The sequence below is a fragment of the Berghia stephanieae genome, chromosome 9 (assembly GCF_034508935.2).
Source record: "Berghia stephanieae isolate SIO BIC M18660-M18661 chromosome 9, UCSD_Bste_1.3, whole genome shotgun sequence".
Taxonomy (NCBI): domain Eukaryota; kingdom Metazoa; phylum Mollusca; class Gastropoda; order Nudibranchia; family Aeolidiidae; genus Berghia; species Berghia stephanieae.
In genome coordinates this window covers 15,386,460-15,405,003 of record NC_088368.1, presented here as the reverse complement: position 1 = coordinate 15,405,003, position 18,544 = coordinate 15,386,460, and the positions used below count along the sequence as shown (strand labels likewise).

At 36.8% G+C, this 18,544-nt stretch overlaps 1 protein-coding gene across 1 annotated transcript in view; it reads right to left on the bottom strand.

Moving 5' to 3' along the window:
* Positions 1 to 18,544, bottom strand: part of LOC144979145 (uncharacterized) — a 139,645-nt gene that overhangs the window by 23,315 nt on the left and 97,786 nt on the right. Inside the window, exons 37-42 of the mRNA XM_078925747.1 lie at positions 15,326 to 15,445; positions 10,481 to 10,591; positions 10,001 to 10,062; positions 5,450 to 5,615; positions 4,648 to 4,802; positions 1,066 to 1,223 (exon numbers count right to left, since the gene is read on the bottom strand). Coding sequence (XP_078781873.1) covers positions 1,066 to 1,223; positions 4,648 to 4,802; positions 5,450 to 5,615; positions 10,001 to 10,062; positions 10,481 to 10,591; positions 15,326 to 15,445 — 772 coding nt within the window. The remainder of the gene's footprint in view (positions 1 to 1,065; positions 1,224 to 4,647; positions 4,803 to 5,449; positions 5,616 to 10,000; positions 10,063 to 10,480; positions 10,592 to 15,325; positions 15,446 to 18,544) is intronic.

The following is an 18,544-nucleotide window of genomic DNA, read 5'->3' as shown; positions in this document are numbered from 1 at the left end:
GCTAGTGGACATATTGATAGAACAAAAAGTTTCATGCCTGAACTTTGAAAATTTTGGGTCTATATCAAGCAAAATTGCAGGGGCATGTACAATTACACTTTAGAATGTATATAAAGTTTCATCTTAATCTGACATCAATTGAATAAAAAAGAAATTTTTATGTCAAGTTGGCATGAAACATAAATGTCACTTTGACACAAATATAAAAAGCAACATATTTAACACCAAAAAAATTAATTTAATTGAGATTTTATAGAAAGCGACATCCAATAAATGTGCTAAAATTGCTTTGCAAGGGATCTCAAGCCAACAGTAACACTTAATATGTAGGCAATATTACAATTTTTTTTTTTTGAGACAACGCGGTTAGCTAGGTACTATTTTTACACCTAATAATGCAAGAATGTGTCTAAAGAGCCTTTTCCTAAGAATTACCTTTCCACTTGCACTGCCAGAGCAGGTATTGAACCAGGGACCTAGATATCCACACCACGAAACCACAGAATTGCACATTCGGTGTTAGCAAGTAGTATCATTTTGTCATTAGGTACTGTACTCTGATTTATATAACTATAAAGACGGAATCCATAGATAAAGCCAGACAACTTACACACAATACAATCATGAAAACGTAAAGGTTTCAATTTGAAACTAAACAAATAATGGATATTTTTGACTCAGACCCCTTTAGTAACAAAACTAATGATTAAAGAATAAATAGAGAAAACTAATAAACAAAATCAATGTAGTGAGAATTTGTAGCACATTGTATACTTTTACTTTTAGGTCTTTTAAAAATCATACACATAAAAACAACAAAAACAAACAAACAAAAAAAAAATTTTAAAGGGGGGAAAAACAAGAACAGAATTGTTAAATTCCTATAAAAAAAAGTGAACAGAGAAATTCTGGCTAGAGAGAGAGAGAGAGAGAGAGAGAGAGAGAGAGAGAGAGAGAAGATAGAAGAGAGAAGAGAGAGAGGAGAGAGAGGGAGAGAGAGAGAGAGGAGAGAGAGAGAGAGAGAGAGAGAGAGAGAGAGAGGGGGGGGGTTTGCGGAGGAAATGCCTTTTTTTTACTGTCGGCCATCCCTTTCAACTTTGTCCTTAGGTGCAAATGGGTCAATTCGTGGCCAGACATATATTCCCATGGTGGAATGTACTGCAGCCGTTTGATGTAATTGGCCTTGTAATACTTATATTGTCTTGCAAGTGTTGAGTTGGCCTCTGGAGGAAAATGGTGGGAATTCATCAGATTATCTATTAGTTTGCGCAAAGTTTGACTGCGCCCTCGGAAAGGCGAGATGGTGAGGATTAGATATGGACCGTATCAATCACTTGCTTAGAGTTGAACCCATGTATAACAGGTCCAGATATAACAGGGGGTTTTAAAATCCCAGTTTTTTTCTCCCTCTTTGAATTTACTAAAATTTACAGGGATTTTTAAGAACCTTATCGGTTATTACAGTGGCACGGAAACCCACTCTATATATCCAAATACAATGCATTTGCCCACATTACGCTCGGGTAAGCCTATAAATTTAATGGCAACCGAGAGCTAGGCAAGGCCTAGTTTGTGAATACTCTGTGTATGTATGTATGTATGTATGTATGTAGGCTAATTACTACTATACTACATCATTTTCAGTATAAAATGGGCCTTGCTGCAGACAGACAGAGCATAGCACAAAACACAAACAAACAGCCAGTTTGAAAATGTTTGTGTGTGTGTAAAAGAGAGAGAAAGAGAGTTGTGAGTTTAATCATACCTTTTTATATTCGGTTATAAACACATTAGCATAATAAGTGGAAACCAGTAATTAGAACGATCTGCCTATGACAGATTTTTTATTGTATCAATGTAATTCTAAGTTCACAACTGAGTCATTTGCAATCAATTACCTTTTATCTTGTTTAACACTTTACAAATTTATTGTTTTGGGGAGCAATAAAAAAAATATAGAAGACTTTTTATGGTGTAAATGGTTGCTTGCTTTTGACAAGTATGCATGTTGGATGAAATTGTGTAATTTGTTGTAAATCACAAAGAACAAAGTTTTGTGTGTGTTTAATGCTTTGCATTGGACGTCTAAGACAATTATGTATAAATGTGACCTTACGTCTCAAAGCGGTATTAAAGTCGGGATTTGGAAAATCAGTTTTTATGTGAAAATCGGTTTTATCGTGAAAATGGTCAAAATAATCAAATTACAATCATTTTTCTACATATAAACATAATAATTCAACATAAATATTTGAGATAAGTTGTTTAATATCAAGTTTTAAAATGCAACTATCAGTGACACATTCAAAACGAGAAATGACTTTCTCTCAGATAGCCACCCTTTCCAAAGCCTAACAATGAGTCCTTTCCTTCTACAATAGCATGTAAGATATCACAGCAAAGGGTTTAATGAACTTTAAAAACTGCAAACAAGACCAGCATTTTCCCTAACAGCCTTACATATAAGAGATTCTAATTGGTCGAAGCTGATCACATCTGCATGTCGGCCATTGAGATACCTGAACTTTGTGTGGTCAGAAAGGTTGGCATGGTGTGTCAACGCGTGCATGCTGTTGTGTGTGTGTGTGTGTGTGTGTGTGTGTGTGTGTGTATGTGTATGGGTTTGCGCAATTTGATATACACAACGTGTTCTCATTTCTTTGTCTAGCTACAATGGTTAATGTTTGAGCACCTATCTTTCTTTATTAATTGGAATTTTAGCACTAGCTAAGTCTAGATGTTCGTTTTATCATGTTTTCATCGAATTATGGAAAAAGGTTAAAACAATCCACAATGTGTGCAAACGCTAAGAAAAAGGGGAGCTGAATTAAATAGCTGACAATTGATCACAAGGGGTGATGATAACTTGTGACACGTCCTAAACAACTGGAGGATGTAGCACGAAGAAGAGGATTCAATTACATGATTTCATGCTGGTCATTACAAAATAAGCCCCACCCTTTCCTCCCCAAGCTGTCAACTGACTCAAAATGGGAACAGTGTAACAAAACATTTGACCAGTCCAATTTGTTTCAAATGCAATCTCATTGGTCAATATGTTTCCAATTGATTGACTTTGACTTCTTATGAAACAAAGGTCTTGCTATAACTTTCCCTACCAATTCTTTGCTCTGCCTCCCCTCCTCCCCTTTCTTTATATCTACCTCAATCTCTCTCTTTCTCACCCGCATGTTTCTTTCACAAATGCAAACACACACACACACGTTTATAAAGGCTTCAATCTTTACTCTTTTCCCGTCCTGCCCTCTTCAATGCACGAGCGCCTCTCTCTCTCTCTCTCTCTCTCTCTCTCTCTCTCTCTCTCTCTCTCTCTCTCTCTCTCTCTCTCTCTCTCTCTCTCGTGTATGTGTACATGTCAGTTTCTTTTCCTTCCTCTCTCATTCTCTTTCTTGATATTTCTCTCTCTCTGTGTCCATCCGGCTTCACATAGTTTCAAAACTGTACTGAAAATATTAGCTGTTCTTTAACTTTTGACATTTTGAATTCGTATTTCCTATATTTAATCAAACAAAAATGTCACATTAATAATTCTTAATTCGTTGATTGTTTAATTAAATGTTAAAAACCCGTCAACAAGTAAACAATTAATAAAACTGCAGGCATTTATTAGTGTTTTTATCAATTTAAGAGCATCTTACACAATAATAAATAACTATAAAAGTAACAATTAGATTATTGGAAAAATTTGTGTGTATATGTATATGTATGTTCTAAGCTCACGCCAAATTTTATTACTCTCGTTAAATTTTCAATACCAGTATCCAAGGAGTTACCTTTGCCCATTGATTCGACTGTGCATGAAACAGGTGCCTCAACTTCAAAGTTGATTTCCTCAAAATTTGGTTTATACACTCTCCCTACTTCATATCTCGGCAATGAATAATCAGAACTTTATAGATTTAGTATCACAATTTTAGGCATAAAATAGGCTTTGATTGGGTACAAAAAACCCAAAAGTGAAAATCCTGACTTAATACCATTTCGAGGCGGAGGGTCACAAACCTAAAGATAGTTACTCATTTTCTTAACATCTGCACCCCCGCATGTACAGTTGAAGATTATGAAAAACAGAAGGCAAACTTTTAGCACCAATAAAAAAAAAAGAGAACTTGTATCGTATCAGTTTCATGACATTTACTACAGTTACTACATAACTAAAAATGGGACAATAATAGCACCCATGTGGTCCAGTGATATGACACTCGCATTTGGATTGGATGGACCAGGGTTTGAGTACTGATGTGAGCAGCATGCAGTTGAGTCCTTGAAAACGACTCTTCACTCACATTCTCTCACCATACTCAGGAGTAAAAATGAGTATTTGGCCATACTTGAATTCTGTACACGTCTAATAGCAAGACATAAAAACCTCTTGTTTATCATTGAATAAATAGATTACACTCTTTTGCTGGGACAGTGACACCCAGTTATAATTATGAACATTAAATAGTGTTATAATTTAATTTGCTCTGAGCGGACTGAATGATGTCAGGGGTATGCAAATTATCTTTTTTTTTCCCCCCATTTATGATGAAGAAGAAAGAATTCATTATCTTTTTTGGAAAATCCTTTTCTTTCAGCCATCTTTCTTTGTATGACAATTTATTGATGCGATAATATGCCAACCTTTTAATCTCTTTCTGGCCCAAAACAGATTTGAATTGGAATTTCTCCAGCTAGTCTGTAACGCCAAAATAAAGAGGGCCACTGGTTCCAAAAGGAAAATCTCCAAGCATAAGATCAGTGTTGAGATTAAGATGATCTGTGTATGCTCCTTAAAACTGCGGGATGAATTCAATAAATGTATCAACTTGAATTAAGCACTGCATAATGTCATTTCAAAAAAATATGGAAAAAAGAAACAAGAACAGTTAAGATGGGATACAAAAATCAAATGAAAGCAACATGAGACAGTGGAGGTTAAATATTCATCGATAAAATGAAGTAGACAAGAGGGAAATCCCTTTCCACAAACACAATACAGAACAGGAGGTGATCTCAGTCTTGGAAGAGAACTTCTTGAGTTTTACAATAGTAAGAGAAGAAACTGAGCTGCAGCCAACTGTGTAGAGTTAGAACTTGTCTAATGGAGATCAATTTATACAAATTGTTTGCTTGTGTGCATGTTATGTGTGTGTGTGTGTGTGTGTGTGTGTGTGTGTGTGTGTGTTGTTCATAACCACAATGAAAGTTCACATCGACTAATGCAGGACATCAAAAATTGGGATGCTGGGTTTAATGCTATCCAAGATGTCCATATTTATCTGAGACCAACACTAAAATGATTTAATTTCAAGCCTTATTTTTTACATACCAATTTATCTTTTTAAACCAAACATTCAACTTGTAAAAACATACGTTTGATGGAGTGTAATCAAATGACTATATTAGTGAGAAGATGAAATATTCAAGAGTGAATTTAACCTACCTTTGGTGCAGAGATGTCATAACAAGGAAAACAGAGCATAACATCAAGTTTAAGACAATGACAGCTATGGCAATGTTAAATTTGACCAACTGATAATTCTTTTCCCCCCTTGACGGCTTCTGCGCTTCTTCAACTTCCACATTGGATTTTGTCTCTTCATCTGAAGCTTATGGTAATAAATTTAAAACTCATTAGAAATGTGTAGAACATAAGATTTATAAAGACATATCTAACTAGGGGGTGTAGGGCATGAGAGGGAGGAGTAGTACCTCACGGTGAAAGGCAGTCACGCTTCTTGGTGATCCTGAGAAGTGGCTTAGTAACTTATTTGGTCTCCACCTCATGTGTCTAACTCGTATATGGCTCCAAGTAACTGATGTGCACTCAGTGGCCACACCCCGGGCAACGGTTTTGACTGACCGGCTAAACTATACGAGGGAACCCAAAGGCTCTGCCGGAGGGTAAGGAGTCGTCTTTCCTTTATGTGCATGAAGACTGTTATGGCGGAGAGTGCAGATGATCCAGCAACATGGACAATGGACCTGATGGCGTTACAGCAAGGTGTATGGTACACATGGAGCGCGTCAAAGACGTTAAATGATTGCGGTCGGCCATCGTAGAAAGGATTGGGGCCCTACTATGTATTATCCCATTGTATTGAAATGAATCATGCCACGTAAAGTTTATGGAAGTTATACAGGTACCCCTGAGCCCCCTGCGGGTGTGATACCTGTTGTAAATATTAACAGGGAAGAGACAATCTCTTCAGGGAGTAGTACAAACGAGGATGACGACGTCAATCTAAAGCCTGCGGGCAGGATTGGAGTCCGATAATGTATGTATGAAATATGCAGGGAAATGTCTACGCATTGGAACATGGAATGTCCGGACATTATATACACTAGGTAAACTGGACAACTTGATTAAGGAGACGGATGAGATGAAGGTGGACATCCTAGGAGTGTCTGAGCACAGATGGACAGAAGAGGGTACTGTAAAAAGAGACACTCACACATTTATCTATTCTGGAGGTAGTGAACATCAACATGGTGTGGGTGTGCTGGTGAAATCTAACATTCTCAAATATATTATAGGTATATATGCTGTAAGTTCCAGAAACATGATGATAAAATTGAGAGCCAGACCTTTTGACATGTCAATCATCCAGACATATGCACCCACAAGTGATTATTCGGATGAGGACATTGAAATATACTACGAAGAATTACAAAGTATGTTGAAACACGTAAAATCAACGGATGTGTTAATTGTCATGGGTGACCTAAATGCTAAAATTGGGAACGGGAAGGAGAGTGACGTGGTTGGCCAATATGGACTTGGGGTTAGAAATGAGCGCGGAGACAGACTAGTTCAATTCTGCATTGAAAATGAGCTGATTGTTACCAACACCTTTTTCCAGAAACCAAAGAGAAAATTATACACATGGAAAAGCCAGGGGACTGGTGTAGAAATCAAATAGATTACATTATGATCAGGAAAAGGTTTGCAACAGTGTAAAATCATGCCAAACATACCCGGGAGCTGATATCAATTCTGACCATAACCCACTTATTGCAAAGCTAACGTTAAAGCTAAAGAAAATTAAAAAACCAAAGTTATTAGAAAAATTGGACATCGATCGTCTAAAATGGTCATCAGAATTGCAGGAGAAATATAATGTCTCTGTTTCGAACAGATATGATGAACTACTTATTGAATCACAAGAACAATTCTCACAAGCAAATGCAAATTGAAGAAATTGATATAAAATGGAACATATTCAAAGACAGCATAAAATTCGGTAATAAGGATATTCCAAAGAAGGAGAAAAGAACAAGAAAGCAATGGATGACACCAGAAATTTTGGATCTCATGTCAGAACGTAAACAAATGAAGAACAAACCAGAGTATGAAGCGCTGAATAAGAAAATCCAACACAAATGTCGAATAGCAAAAAAAATTGGCTTAACCACAAATGCAGGATGATGAAATATTTGGCCTAGATGGAAAAGCAGCCCACGAGGAAATAAGACAAATTTCGGGCAAAAAACGCACCACTAACAACAATAACTGTATTAAAGACAAGAATGGTAAAATATTATTTGAGAAAGAGGATATAAAGGAAAGATGGTGTCAATACATTGGCGAGTTATTTGATGATGACAGGCACCAAATACCTTTGCCAAGCAACACTGAAGGTCCTCCAATACTCGCATGTGAGATAGAAAATGCATTGAAAAATATGAAAGATGGCAAGGCTGAGGGTGAAGATGGCATTGTAACAGAAATGCTAAAAATTTTGAAAGAATTCTCAATTAAGAAACTAACAGATCTCTTTAATAGTATTTACAATACAGGCTATATTCCAGACGAACTTGCCAAATCGGTTTACATCACCCTACCGAAAAAACCAAAGGCGACAACTTGCAGTGATTTCCGCACAATAAGTCTGATGCCCCATGTAACTAAATTATTATTGAAGATCATCCTAGAAAGAATCAGGTCTGCCATCGATAATGAAGTTGGCGATGTACAGTTTGGCTTTAGAAAAAATAATGGGACAAGAGAAGCAATTTTCTGTTTAAATAATATCACACAAAAATACCTTGATCATCAAAAAGAAATCTATGCATGCTTTATCGATTACGCAAAAGCATTTGATAGGGTACAGCATGGAGAATTAATGACATGTCTGGAAAAGGCAGGCATTGATGGCAAAAATATACGGCTAATCACCAATCTATAATGGCATCAAAAAGCAGCCATCAGGATTCAGGGCGATCTGTCACCTTTCACGCCAATTAAAAGAGGAGTTCGTCAAGGATGTATCCTCTCTCCATATCTATTTAACCTGTACACAGAGTTTATCTTCCGTAAAACCGAGCACATTCCAGGTATTGTTATTGGCGGTAGGAGGATAAATAATCTGAGATATGCAGATGATACAGTATTGTTGGCATCGAACGAGACAAAGCTACAGATCCTTGCAAATCAAGTAAACCTGAACAGTACAGCAAAGGGTCTAGAGATGAATGTTCAAAAGACGAAGGTAATGGTCATGTCAAAGAAGCCTGAAAAAAGCGCAAAAGTCCAAATTAATAATCAAAACATCGAACAAGTAGATTCTTTTAAATATCTTGGACAGACAATGACCAACAACGGAAAGAATGAGCTGGAAGTGAAAAACAGGATTGCTATAGCTAAGTCGAGGTTCAGTCAACTGAATAACATTTTAACTTCGCAACAAACGCAGATGAAAACGAGAATAAGAATACTCAAATGTTATGTCCACTCAACACTTCTCTACGGCTCAGAAACATGGACCTTGAACAAACAAATAGAGAAAAGAATTGAGGCCTTTGAAATGTGGACTTTCCGTCGCCTTGGAAAAATCAGTTGGAAAGAAAAGAAAACAAATCAAGAAGTCTGTGACATCCTTGATATCAGACCGACCCTAATGAAAGTAATAAAAACAAGAAAACTTAAGTATTTTGGACACCTAAGACGCCATCAAACTGTCAACAAGGACATTCTTGAGGGTAGAGTTGAGGGGAAAAGAGGTAGAGGCAGGCCAGCAAGAACTTGGATAGATGATGTGAGGACATGGACAGGATTGTCGGCAGCCGAATGCAGTCAGCAAGCTGTCAACAGGGAAGATTGGCGTGTCATTTCAAGTCGACCTCAACCCATGAGATGACACTGGAAGAAGAAAAAGATCTAACTAGAGATAATGGACAGTGCCCGAATATCAACACATAAAAGTCAGCCTCTTTAATAACTACCACTTATACCACCAAGTTGTTTAAGTAAGATGACAGGGGCTAGTCCAAATGTTGCTGAACAGCCAGCTTTAGTTCTAGCACATTTGAATCATTTTGAGACAAAAAATCTCTAACAAAATAAAATAATGAGAGAATCCAACTGCCTTAACTAAGATAAGGACCGATACCAAAAAAATGTTTAGAAATGCATAGCTGCATCTAATAAATAATACACAGCAATATATCAATTTTTTAAAACCGGACTATACTGCATAGAGAGGGGCTGGGTCAATTGGATTCAATCGTCTGATGTCACGTCGCCCAGCAACGGCGGCCATCATGGTTCTAAACAAAGAAAATCAGTACTTTTTATTCTTCATGCTGACTAGCTTTTCATGTCTTGTGATCATGATGTGTAAAAGTCAAAACATGATCAGATTTATGGGGTTTTTTTTTCTCTGGACACACTTTTATGCTCATTAGAGTAGTATTTCAAAAGGGCATCCGCCATTGTTCCGATAGTTTAGAACCAGTTGCTAAGTTGCGTCATTATGAGGGAAGTGACGTCACGACTGTTGAAGGCTATTACCATGACAAATAAAAATGATCAAATTTATGATCATGCTAAAAAATCATGGGATTATATCTTATAACAGAAAAATATAATGGAAAACCAAAAGGAAACCAAAAACTAATTGCTCAAAATTCAGACATAAATAATCTCAATCAATCAATAAATTATAACGAATAAAATCTTAGATAGAAATGACAAGTGATCTCTCACCATTACCTTTGAGTGATGATTCATCTTTACTTTTGAAGGTAACTCGCTTGTATTTCATGAAATCCTGTCTGATAGAAAAAAAAATTAACATCAAACTATCCTCAGATGTTTCAAATTGGAATTATTATGAACTGATGTTGGTAATTTTTCATCTCAACAAATTAAAAGTTGTTTCTGTGGTTTGCGTCTTAATGCCATTTTGTTTGACAGACTATTTAAATGAATTTCAAGAATACCCCCCCCCCCCTTTCCCCCCCACCATCAATACAAAAGGCACACAAAGAGAGTTGATGAGTGGGTGGAGGAGGGGCGGGGGAGAGGGGGAGAGAGAGAGAGAGAGAGAGAGAGAGAGAGAGAGAGAGAGAGAGAGAGAGAGAGAGAGAGAGAGAGAGAGAGAGAGAGAGAGAGAGAGAGAGAGAGAGAGAGAGAGAGAGAGAGAGAGAGAGAGAGAGAGAGAGAGAGAGAGAGAGAGACTATTGTCTGTACCTGTACCCGGACCCACTGTTTCCTGTGCTTCTTGATTTCTGGTCATCAACTTCAGACCCATGGTCTCCCATGTCTTGGGCATCATCAACATCTGATTCTATGGATCCTGACCTGTGCAATTACAAGACATAATGATAGGCTTATTATTACGTTCAATCACCCCATCCTTTAACCAATGACACCATCAAACAGATTTTAGTCGGTACACAGTGTCCATTATAATGAAAGTGATTTCATATGATGAATACGGTGATGGTGATGGCTCTATTTCTCTGAATGCTCAGAAAAATAAACTTGAACTCTATTTCTCTGAATGGTTGGCTGGCCTCCAGTAGCTGATGGGTTACGGATGCGAGGTTGCTGCAAAATTAAATGCTCAAACAGAGTGGACATTGAATTCTCACGAATCATCAAGCTAGCGTTTTTTAAGCATATTGTTGACAAAGACCGATATTATCCCAAAAAAAAAAAAAAAAAAATTTTTTTAAAAGACAGAGCTCCCAAGCACTGGCAAAAGAATACCCCCTAAATGCATACACATTCAACATTCACAAAGACAATCTCGCAAATAACCCCCAAAGAAATAAATCGTGAGAACGGAAACCATTCAGAGAAATAGAGATCAAGTTTATTTTCCTGAGCATTCTGAGAAATAGTCACTTCGTAAAATTATAGTAATAGCCACCCCAAACCACGTGATATTGATGTCAGCAGGAGTTTTTTCCTCGAAATATCAGTCTTTCAAAACTGCTGTCATTTTTTTCATAATCTAGGAACATATTTCTAAAACAGTTCAAAAGTGCTAGAATTCTTCTTTTTAAAAATATTAAATTTGTTTGATAAGTATTGTTGGAAATACAAGTTAAATTGATTTGCTTTAGACACTTTTCATCAGAAATTTACAGTGTTTTGATAGCCAAATTATGCACCCTCTGGCACTCTCCACGGAGGTTAAACTACCACATTGATTGATTTATTCATAAGTGGTACTAAAATAAGGGCGAAAGAAAGATCTCTCTTTTGGTATAAATTTTTAATTGTGTTTGCAGGAGTTAGTTTTAAAAATAAGATCCAAGATAAAGACGTTTTATACTTACTCTTGGCTTTTATTTGATGTCTTATTTAAGTATGTGTGGCTTTATTCAAATTTTAACGATTTTTTAAAAAATTGGTTATCTTGCAATTTTTAGGTCATATTCGAAAATTGCGCAAATTTGATTTTTATAGCATTTTCAATTCAATAATTTCTAACTCTTTAATTCAGAGAAAGTCTTGAAAAAATAGGGTGATTGATCATTGTTGTGTAGTGTAATTTCAAGAAATTTGAGTTGTTTGGAATTATAATCTGTGCTGTCAGCGGGATTTAAGAATGGAGTTTTTGCCCATTTGAAATGCGACCAAAAAAGTCCAAAGTTGTATAACTTTTGAACAAATAGCATTGTCATGTTGATTGGGGTATCAAAAGTCTTAAATTATATGTACTTTCCATAACAGGTAACATATTTGCTGTGTGTATTATTTGAAAAATCAGTTTGGAGTAGCTAATAGTATAATTATATTAAGGGGATGGGCGGGTCCTCGATTGTCGAAAATCGAGTGAAATATCGATTTTGAGATTTTTTTATTTTTGAAAAGTTTGAAACCTTTGCTACATGAAAATGTGTTTGTTGACTCTCAGATGGGTCAGTTTAGGTCCAAACTGACCTCTTGAAGTCCAAGGGGGTCAGTAAATATAACGTTACAGCCTGGCTTGACAGCGAAAAAGCCATATAAACATTAGGCCAATATGAGCATAAAACATCGATAATAATAGGCAAGTTTGGTATCGATAGTTTCGTCTATTTTTGGTCTATATGAAATGCCCACTGTCAAGGTCTTCGATCTATCTATATTTAGTCAAGAGCCTTTCCAAAAACCCCTTCTCTGACCCAATTGTGAGGGGTTGACTGATTGTAGTAAAATCGTGAGTAATTGTTGTGACCTTTGCCTTGCTAGCGCTGTTCTCATTGGCTGTTCAAAATAGTCGATGATAACATGACCGGATACTGCTTTCTGAGTGGTTAGCGGGCGAGTCAAAGTTCATACTTTGACCTCACCTTCGCATGCGTCGCATGTAAACATTGTTATTCTGTGTGTGATTTTTCTTCTTCCCGGGGACATGAAAGTTTTGTTTTGTGAAAAGTACCGACACGTACACAACAAGTATGCCTAGAAAGACTCGAATTGTACGACTTGCAAAATCAGCAGCTCGAACAAGATGGGAACAGTAATATTATTGTGAATCTTTATAGTTAGAATTTGTCACTCCTTCGTAACATGATGCAAAATGAATAAGCGCTGAGGTCTCTAAATGAATGAATGAAGTTACTGTCGAGCTAGACTGAGTATTGGATGTAAACGAATGAGCGAGAGGTTTGTTATGCACTTGAGAACCATAGAGAGAGAGAGAGAGAGAGAGAGAGAGAGAGAGAGAGAGAGAGAGAGGAGAGAGAGAGAGAGAGAGAGAGAGAGAGAGAGAGAGCGCAAAATCCACTAACTGTGCTCAAAACGCTTTACAAAGGGTCCCTGACCGACAGCAACACGTAAAATGTAGAACAAGACATGACGCCTGTTAGGCGATATTACAATTTTTCCGACAGCGACAGCACTGTTGACGGCTAAGTACTCATTTTACATCCGAATACGGTGAGAGAACGGGAGTAAATAGTCTTTTCCAAGGACTCAACTATGCGCTGAACCAGGCTCGAAACCAGGACCTTCCGATCCGAAAGCGAGTGTCATACCACAAGACCATATAGCCGCTCATAGCTCAGATAGATAGATAGATAGATAGATAGATAGATAGATAGAGAGAGAGAGAGAGAGAGAGAGAGTGTGTGTGTGTGTGTGTGTGTGCGTACGTGTGTGTGGGTGTGTGTGTGTGTGTGTGAAGCCGAGAAAAGGCAAGGCAGGAACAGAAGGCTGAAGAGGGAGGGCCTGCACATCAAGCAGGGTCATTTTGACCCATGAATGCATGATCTTGTCTGAGTTTCCTGTGCTTGAAACTTTGAATGCGTTTTTTCCCTGTTTGTGCTTTTTCTACATATATTTTGCTACTCTTCCTTTATTTGTAAACATTTTTGAATGATTTTTCGCATGTGCATACAGTATTACTAGCTTCATAAAACTGAGCATTTGTATTTCAGATTTATTTTATAAATTTTGCGTAAATGTGGGTCAAAAGTCCAAAAATGGGTCAATTTTTGATGTTTCAAAATTGATGAACTTTGAAAATCAATAAAAATAATACTATTGTAGATATTAGAAAACCGATGCTTAGCCCAAAAGAATGGCTCAAATACTACTTGTGTACCTATTTTCATGTCAATAACTTGTCATTTGGCGAAGCCTTAGCATTTTGAAAACTACTTCATTATAGGGTATCAAATTTCAAAATGGCGGCGTTACCATGGTAACCAAAAACTGAAATTTAGGTTTTCAATGTTTTTTCCTCTAATTAGGATGTACATAACCTAAAATTACCACTAAAAATCAGCTACTTATTACATTTTAGAATTTCGCCTTCAGGACCCGCCCATCCCCTTAATGATAACAACAACAACAACATATACTTGTGTGGTGCAATAATTACATGACTTGGAATGAAAAATCAGTTTGTTGTGACGACTGCAATACTTGGTATCATACGTAATGCATAATAAACAACAAAGACAGGGATCCCATTGAGACCAATACAACAATATGGAAATGGAACAATTGTAACACACGCTCAAATGACCAATTAACTTAACGCTCAATCTGTCTAAATACACCATGCTCATTCAATATAACAACATCAACCATTCCATCACTGAACTCATCATTTAGCCCAAAGATATTTAATACTCCCAAACATAGATTTGTTTCACGTCCAGTAATAACTGACTAAAGTTCTCAAAACATACATGAAATAGAACACATAGAGAGACAATTTTTGGTGTAATTTGTATTATCTTTCAATGTATTTGAAATAAAGTTAGCAATTTTAGTTGAATACATCAAACCTGATATAATAATTGGATGTAAATCATGGCTCACAACAGATCAAAGAAATAGTGATATATTTCTAGATGGATATCAAACAAACGTATTCAGGTAAGACCAAAATGAATATGGGGGTGGTGTCTTCATAGCAGCAAAATATTTGAGCTCAATCATGGGGGAAACTAAAAACAAATACCACCAATAAATCCAATAAAAGCCTATGCTTCCTGAACAGACATTTGGGCCAGTGTGTCACACAACACTCAAAAAGCAATGTTATGATAGAGATTGGAGTTTTCCAGTTTGGTATGGGACCCATTTCATCATACCAACATCGAAGAACTTGAAAAATTCCAACAAGCTGCCAGATTTGCATGCAAAAATTACGAACAATATTTAGATTCTCAAGAACTTGTAAATTACCCCCAAAATGTCTCGACAATTTAGTTACTTTCAAAGAAAGAAAATATGATTTTAGGCACACCATTACTGTTAATGTCCCCCCAAATATCAAAACAACCCATTTTGGTAAACAGACCTTTCATTTTGCTGCTGCAATTTTGCGGAATGATCTGCAATATTTTTTTATGAGGGACATGTAGGCTATAATTTGTCTTTATAAGCATGTTTATTATGTTTTGCCATGGAATTGTGTTTTGGTTAGTTTCCATAATGTAAAGCGCTGTATAGCACAATATATGTGGATGTTATGATCTTTTAGAAAGTCAAGATGAGAAATTTTTGTCTAGTTCTGGCAAAAATCTTTGGATGTGATATTCCTTAATAAACTCAGCCTACTCAAGGCACTTAAACAAATCTCACCTGACTCGTTGGTCTGCAAGTTTTAAAGTGTAAGAGGCTCTTCCTATATCAGGCAAAGTTATTTTTTCAGGTAGAATAGGTTTTGGAACTCTTAGATGCCAGCCTTCATTTACAATAAGTCTGAAGAGAAAAGATAATTGGGAGGCTTTCCAATCAGTTTGGAGTTAATCAACATTAATCCTACTAACAATATTAATACTACTACTACTACTTTTATTCTCTATTGTCTTCTGGCACTTTTCTACTCACTTCATATCTTGTTGTTACCAACATAAGTGCCTGCTCCACTCACTTTTCTGAATTAAAAATTCACCCCATACACCGGAGCATACTCAATGTCTCAATCGTTTCTATGTTATATGTTTGTGATGAGAATATTGGCTATTAAGCTTAACTGCTGGTCAACATTACTTCGCGATGGTGGTGAACGAATCGGCGGTCTCAAGAAGTGGGTGAGAGAGGGATCTAGAAATGACTTTGAGTTTGAAACGAATATTTTTGTGTTCGTGGATAGCTCACACGGTAGAGCCACGCTCTCACCTGCCAGGCGGAGTTGTCGTACCAATAAGGTCGCAGGTTCAAACCCCACCACCGCCGCGGAAAAAAATTTTTATTCTCTATTGTCTTCTGGCACTTTTCTACTCACTTCATATCTTGTTACTACTACTACTACTAATAATACTACTGATGCTGTTACTACTACTACTACTACTACTACTACTACTACTACTACTACTACTACTACTACTTCTACTACTGCTACTACTACTACTATTTTATTTCAAAACTCAAGCGCTCGTATTTTGCTCATTTTCTTATTGACCTTCTGATAGATTTGCTTAATACTTTGCATGCGATCTTAGACTTTTAAAAACATGTGATAGCAGGGGGGATTAAGGTATAATTGTGCAAATAGGTGATGAAAGCATGAAAATTGGCAAACAGGTACCTTATACCACCAAGAACGCAATCTGATAGAGAAGCATTCTGACATTTTACAAAAAAGTTGGTTTTAAAGCATTTTATATTTTACTATATAAACATTAGTAAATTCAGGGGGAATAATCGAGGAAATTCTATTCACCCTCTTACTGATTAGTACTGAACATATTAATTATGTTGCAAATAACCATATTTTCTCTGTACTTTTTGTTGTATATCAACCATAGACATATTCCCTATCTTATAGCTTTCATTTTGAAAGATTTAGGGTTGTTTGTTTTCAACGGGTTATATGTTAACAGCGTCAAATAGGGCGAAATTAAATATTATTTGAAAATGAATAAAATCATGAAAATTATATTACACAGTACAAAATCCACGGCCAACTCCATATTCATGTGGCTTTACACTGAAAAAAAAAACCCTGTGAGCTTGTATATAGCGCAATATCCACCAAACTGTTCAAAGCACTTTACAATGATTCCCGGACGGGGTAAGCTTTCAAGCTAATGCTAACTACCTTGAGACCTGATATTGACTGTTTAAAGTCAAGAGTTAAGTCTGACCAAAGTTGCTTGGCTTTTATTTGTTTGGCTTTTCCTTATAGTCCTTTATAATCAAATTACATTTTCAACCTACCTAATTGTTTATGATATGACATCCTCTACATCGACATAAGTCTGTGCATGGTAATGGTAAGCGGGCTCGCAAACATTTGCATCGGGACGTGCATGCTTTCTTGCAGCTACATTTGACAAGTTGTTGGCACACTTTGGATACTTCCGGCTGTGATGACCAGTATGGTAAGAGCTTTCCTCCGTCCATTTTCCAGCCCCATTCCAGAGGTGATGGTAATACAGGATCTTTTTCTGTTGCAGAGCTTGTGGGGAGGAAGTCTCTCTATTGCACGACCTTTTTGGCAAAATAAATATTTCCTCGCTGCATTAACACCTGTGCAATCTAATGCTTTGTCGTACATAGTGACAGTAAAGGTCTCGAGCTGGGTGACGTGATGATCCGTAATGACGTTTGGTTTCCTTTGTTTGCTTGTTCTTCCAACAACGGAAGCATTGTATTGATGAATTTCGCATATTATGAGACAAATCCAGCCCATGTTTTTACATCCTGTTGCAAGTAAGTTGATGAAACATGTTGTAGCCAGTCCGTTTCTTCTGTCATATAAGGGTCATTTGTCATGTTTGAAATAATTTCGATGGAGCAGTGTTTGTTGCAGGTATATTTGGTTTAACTCCAAATGCAATTTCTTGGGCGACCTTTAGAAAATCCAACAAAATATTGCTGTCTGTGTGAATGTCGTCAGAAGTATTCATATTCAACTTTTCTCGATCAACACCGGACTCATCATTTGTAGGTTTCTGAAACATGGAGATACTTGTTCCGTGGACAGAGTTTTTGTGAGTTGTTGAGCTTGGGTTATAATCAATGTTATCAACAGCAGCAACAGTAAAAAGTTCTTTCTTCAGATTGATTGGGCAAAGAATTCCTTCCTCTTCGAATCTATTTTCAGCTGTTGATGTGAATTCCGATGACAATGACAACATACGTTTATATGAGGAAGACAACCCTAGCGAAAATAATGTGTCAATAATCTTCTTTGATCTTGTATGTGTGTATTAAAAAAATACTTACATACAACGGTAATGGCGTCTCTTTGATCTGCAATTGTCTTTTTTGAAAAGTCGACCCGGTTTAATTTTAATTTTTGGTATTTGACTCGTAGATAGGCTTTCTTGATGCCTGGAATCTGACTTTTCTGAAGGAGACGATCCAACCAAAATCATTTTGATTAATGTCAACAGGGAGTTAGGCACTGCGCCTTCTTGTCTTCCAATCCCGATGTCCCATTGTGTTGGTGTTTGCGGGCATTTGCGAATGATGTCTTGTCGGATAGTTTTTGATGCACGCCACAAAGACATTGCATTATCATCTGCTTGTTCCTTTTGATTCTTTACTAATAACGCAGCAACTTTGCTATCGTGTGCTACATATGTATTTCGTCCAGAAGAATAGAATTCTATGCTTGGAAAGACTCTCATAAGCTGCTATTTGAAACGGGTGGGTGTGCATAGTTATTTCCACAGCCTCTAGTGGTGCACTCACTTTTAAACTTCTTAATACGTTTTGACAACTGGTGGGTTGCATTATGGTTCTCCTCTACATAAGACACCGACTGCTGCGAAAGCGAAACTTTCATCAGGACCTGAATGTTTTCCCTTCATATGATTAGTCTTCGATTTTCTACCCTTATTCGTGTAT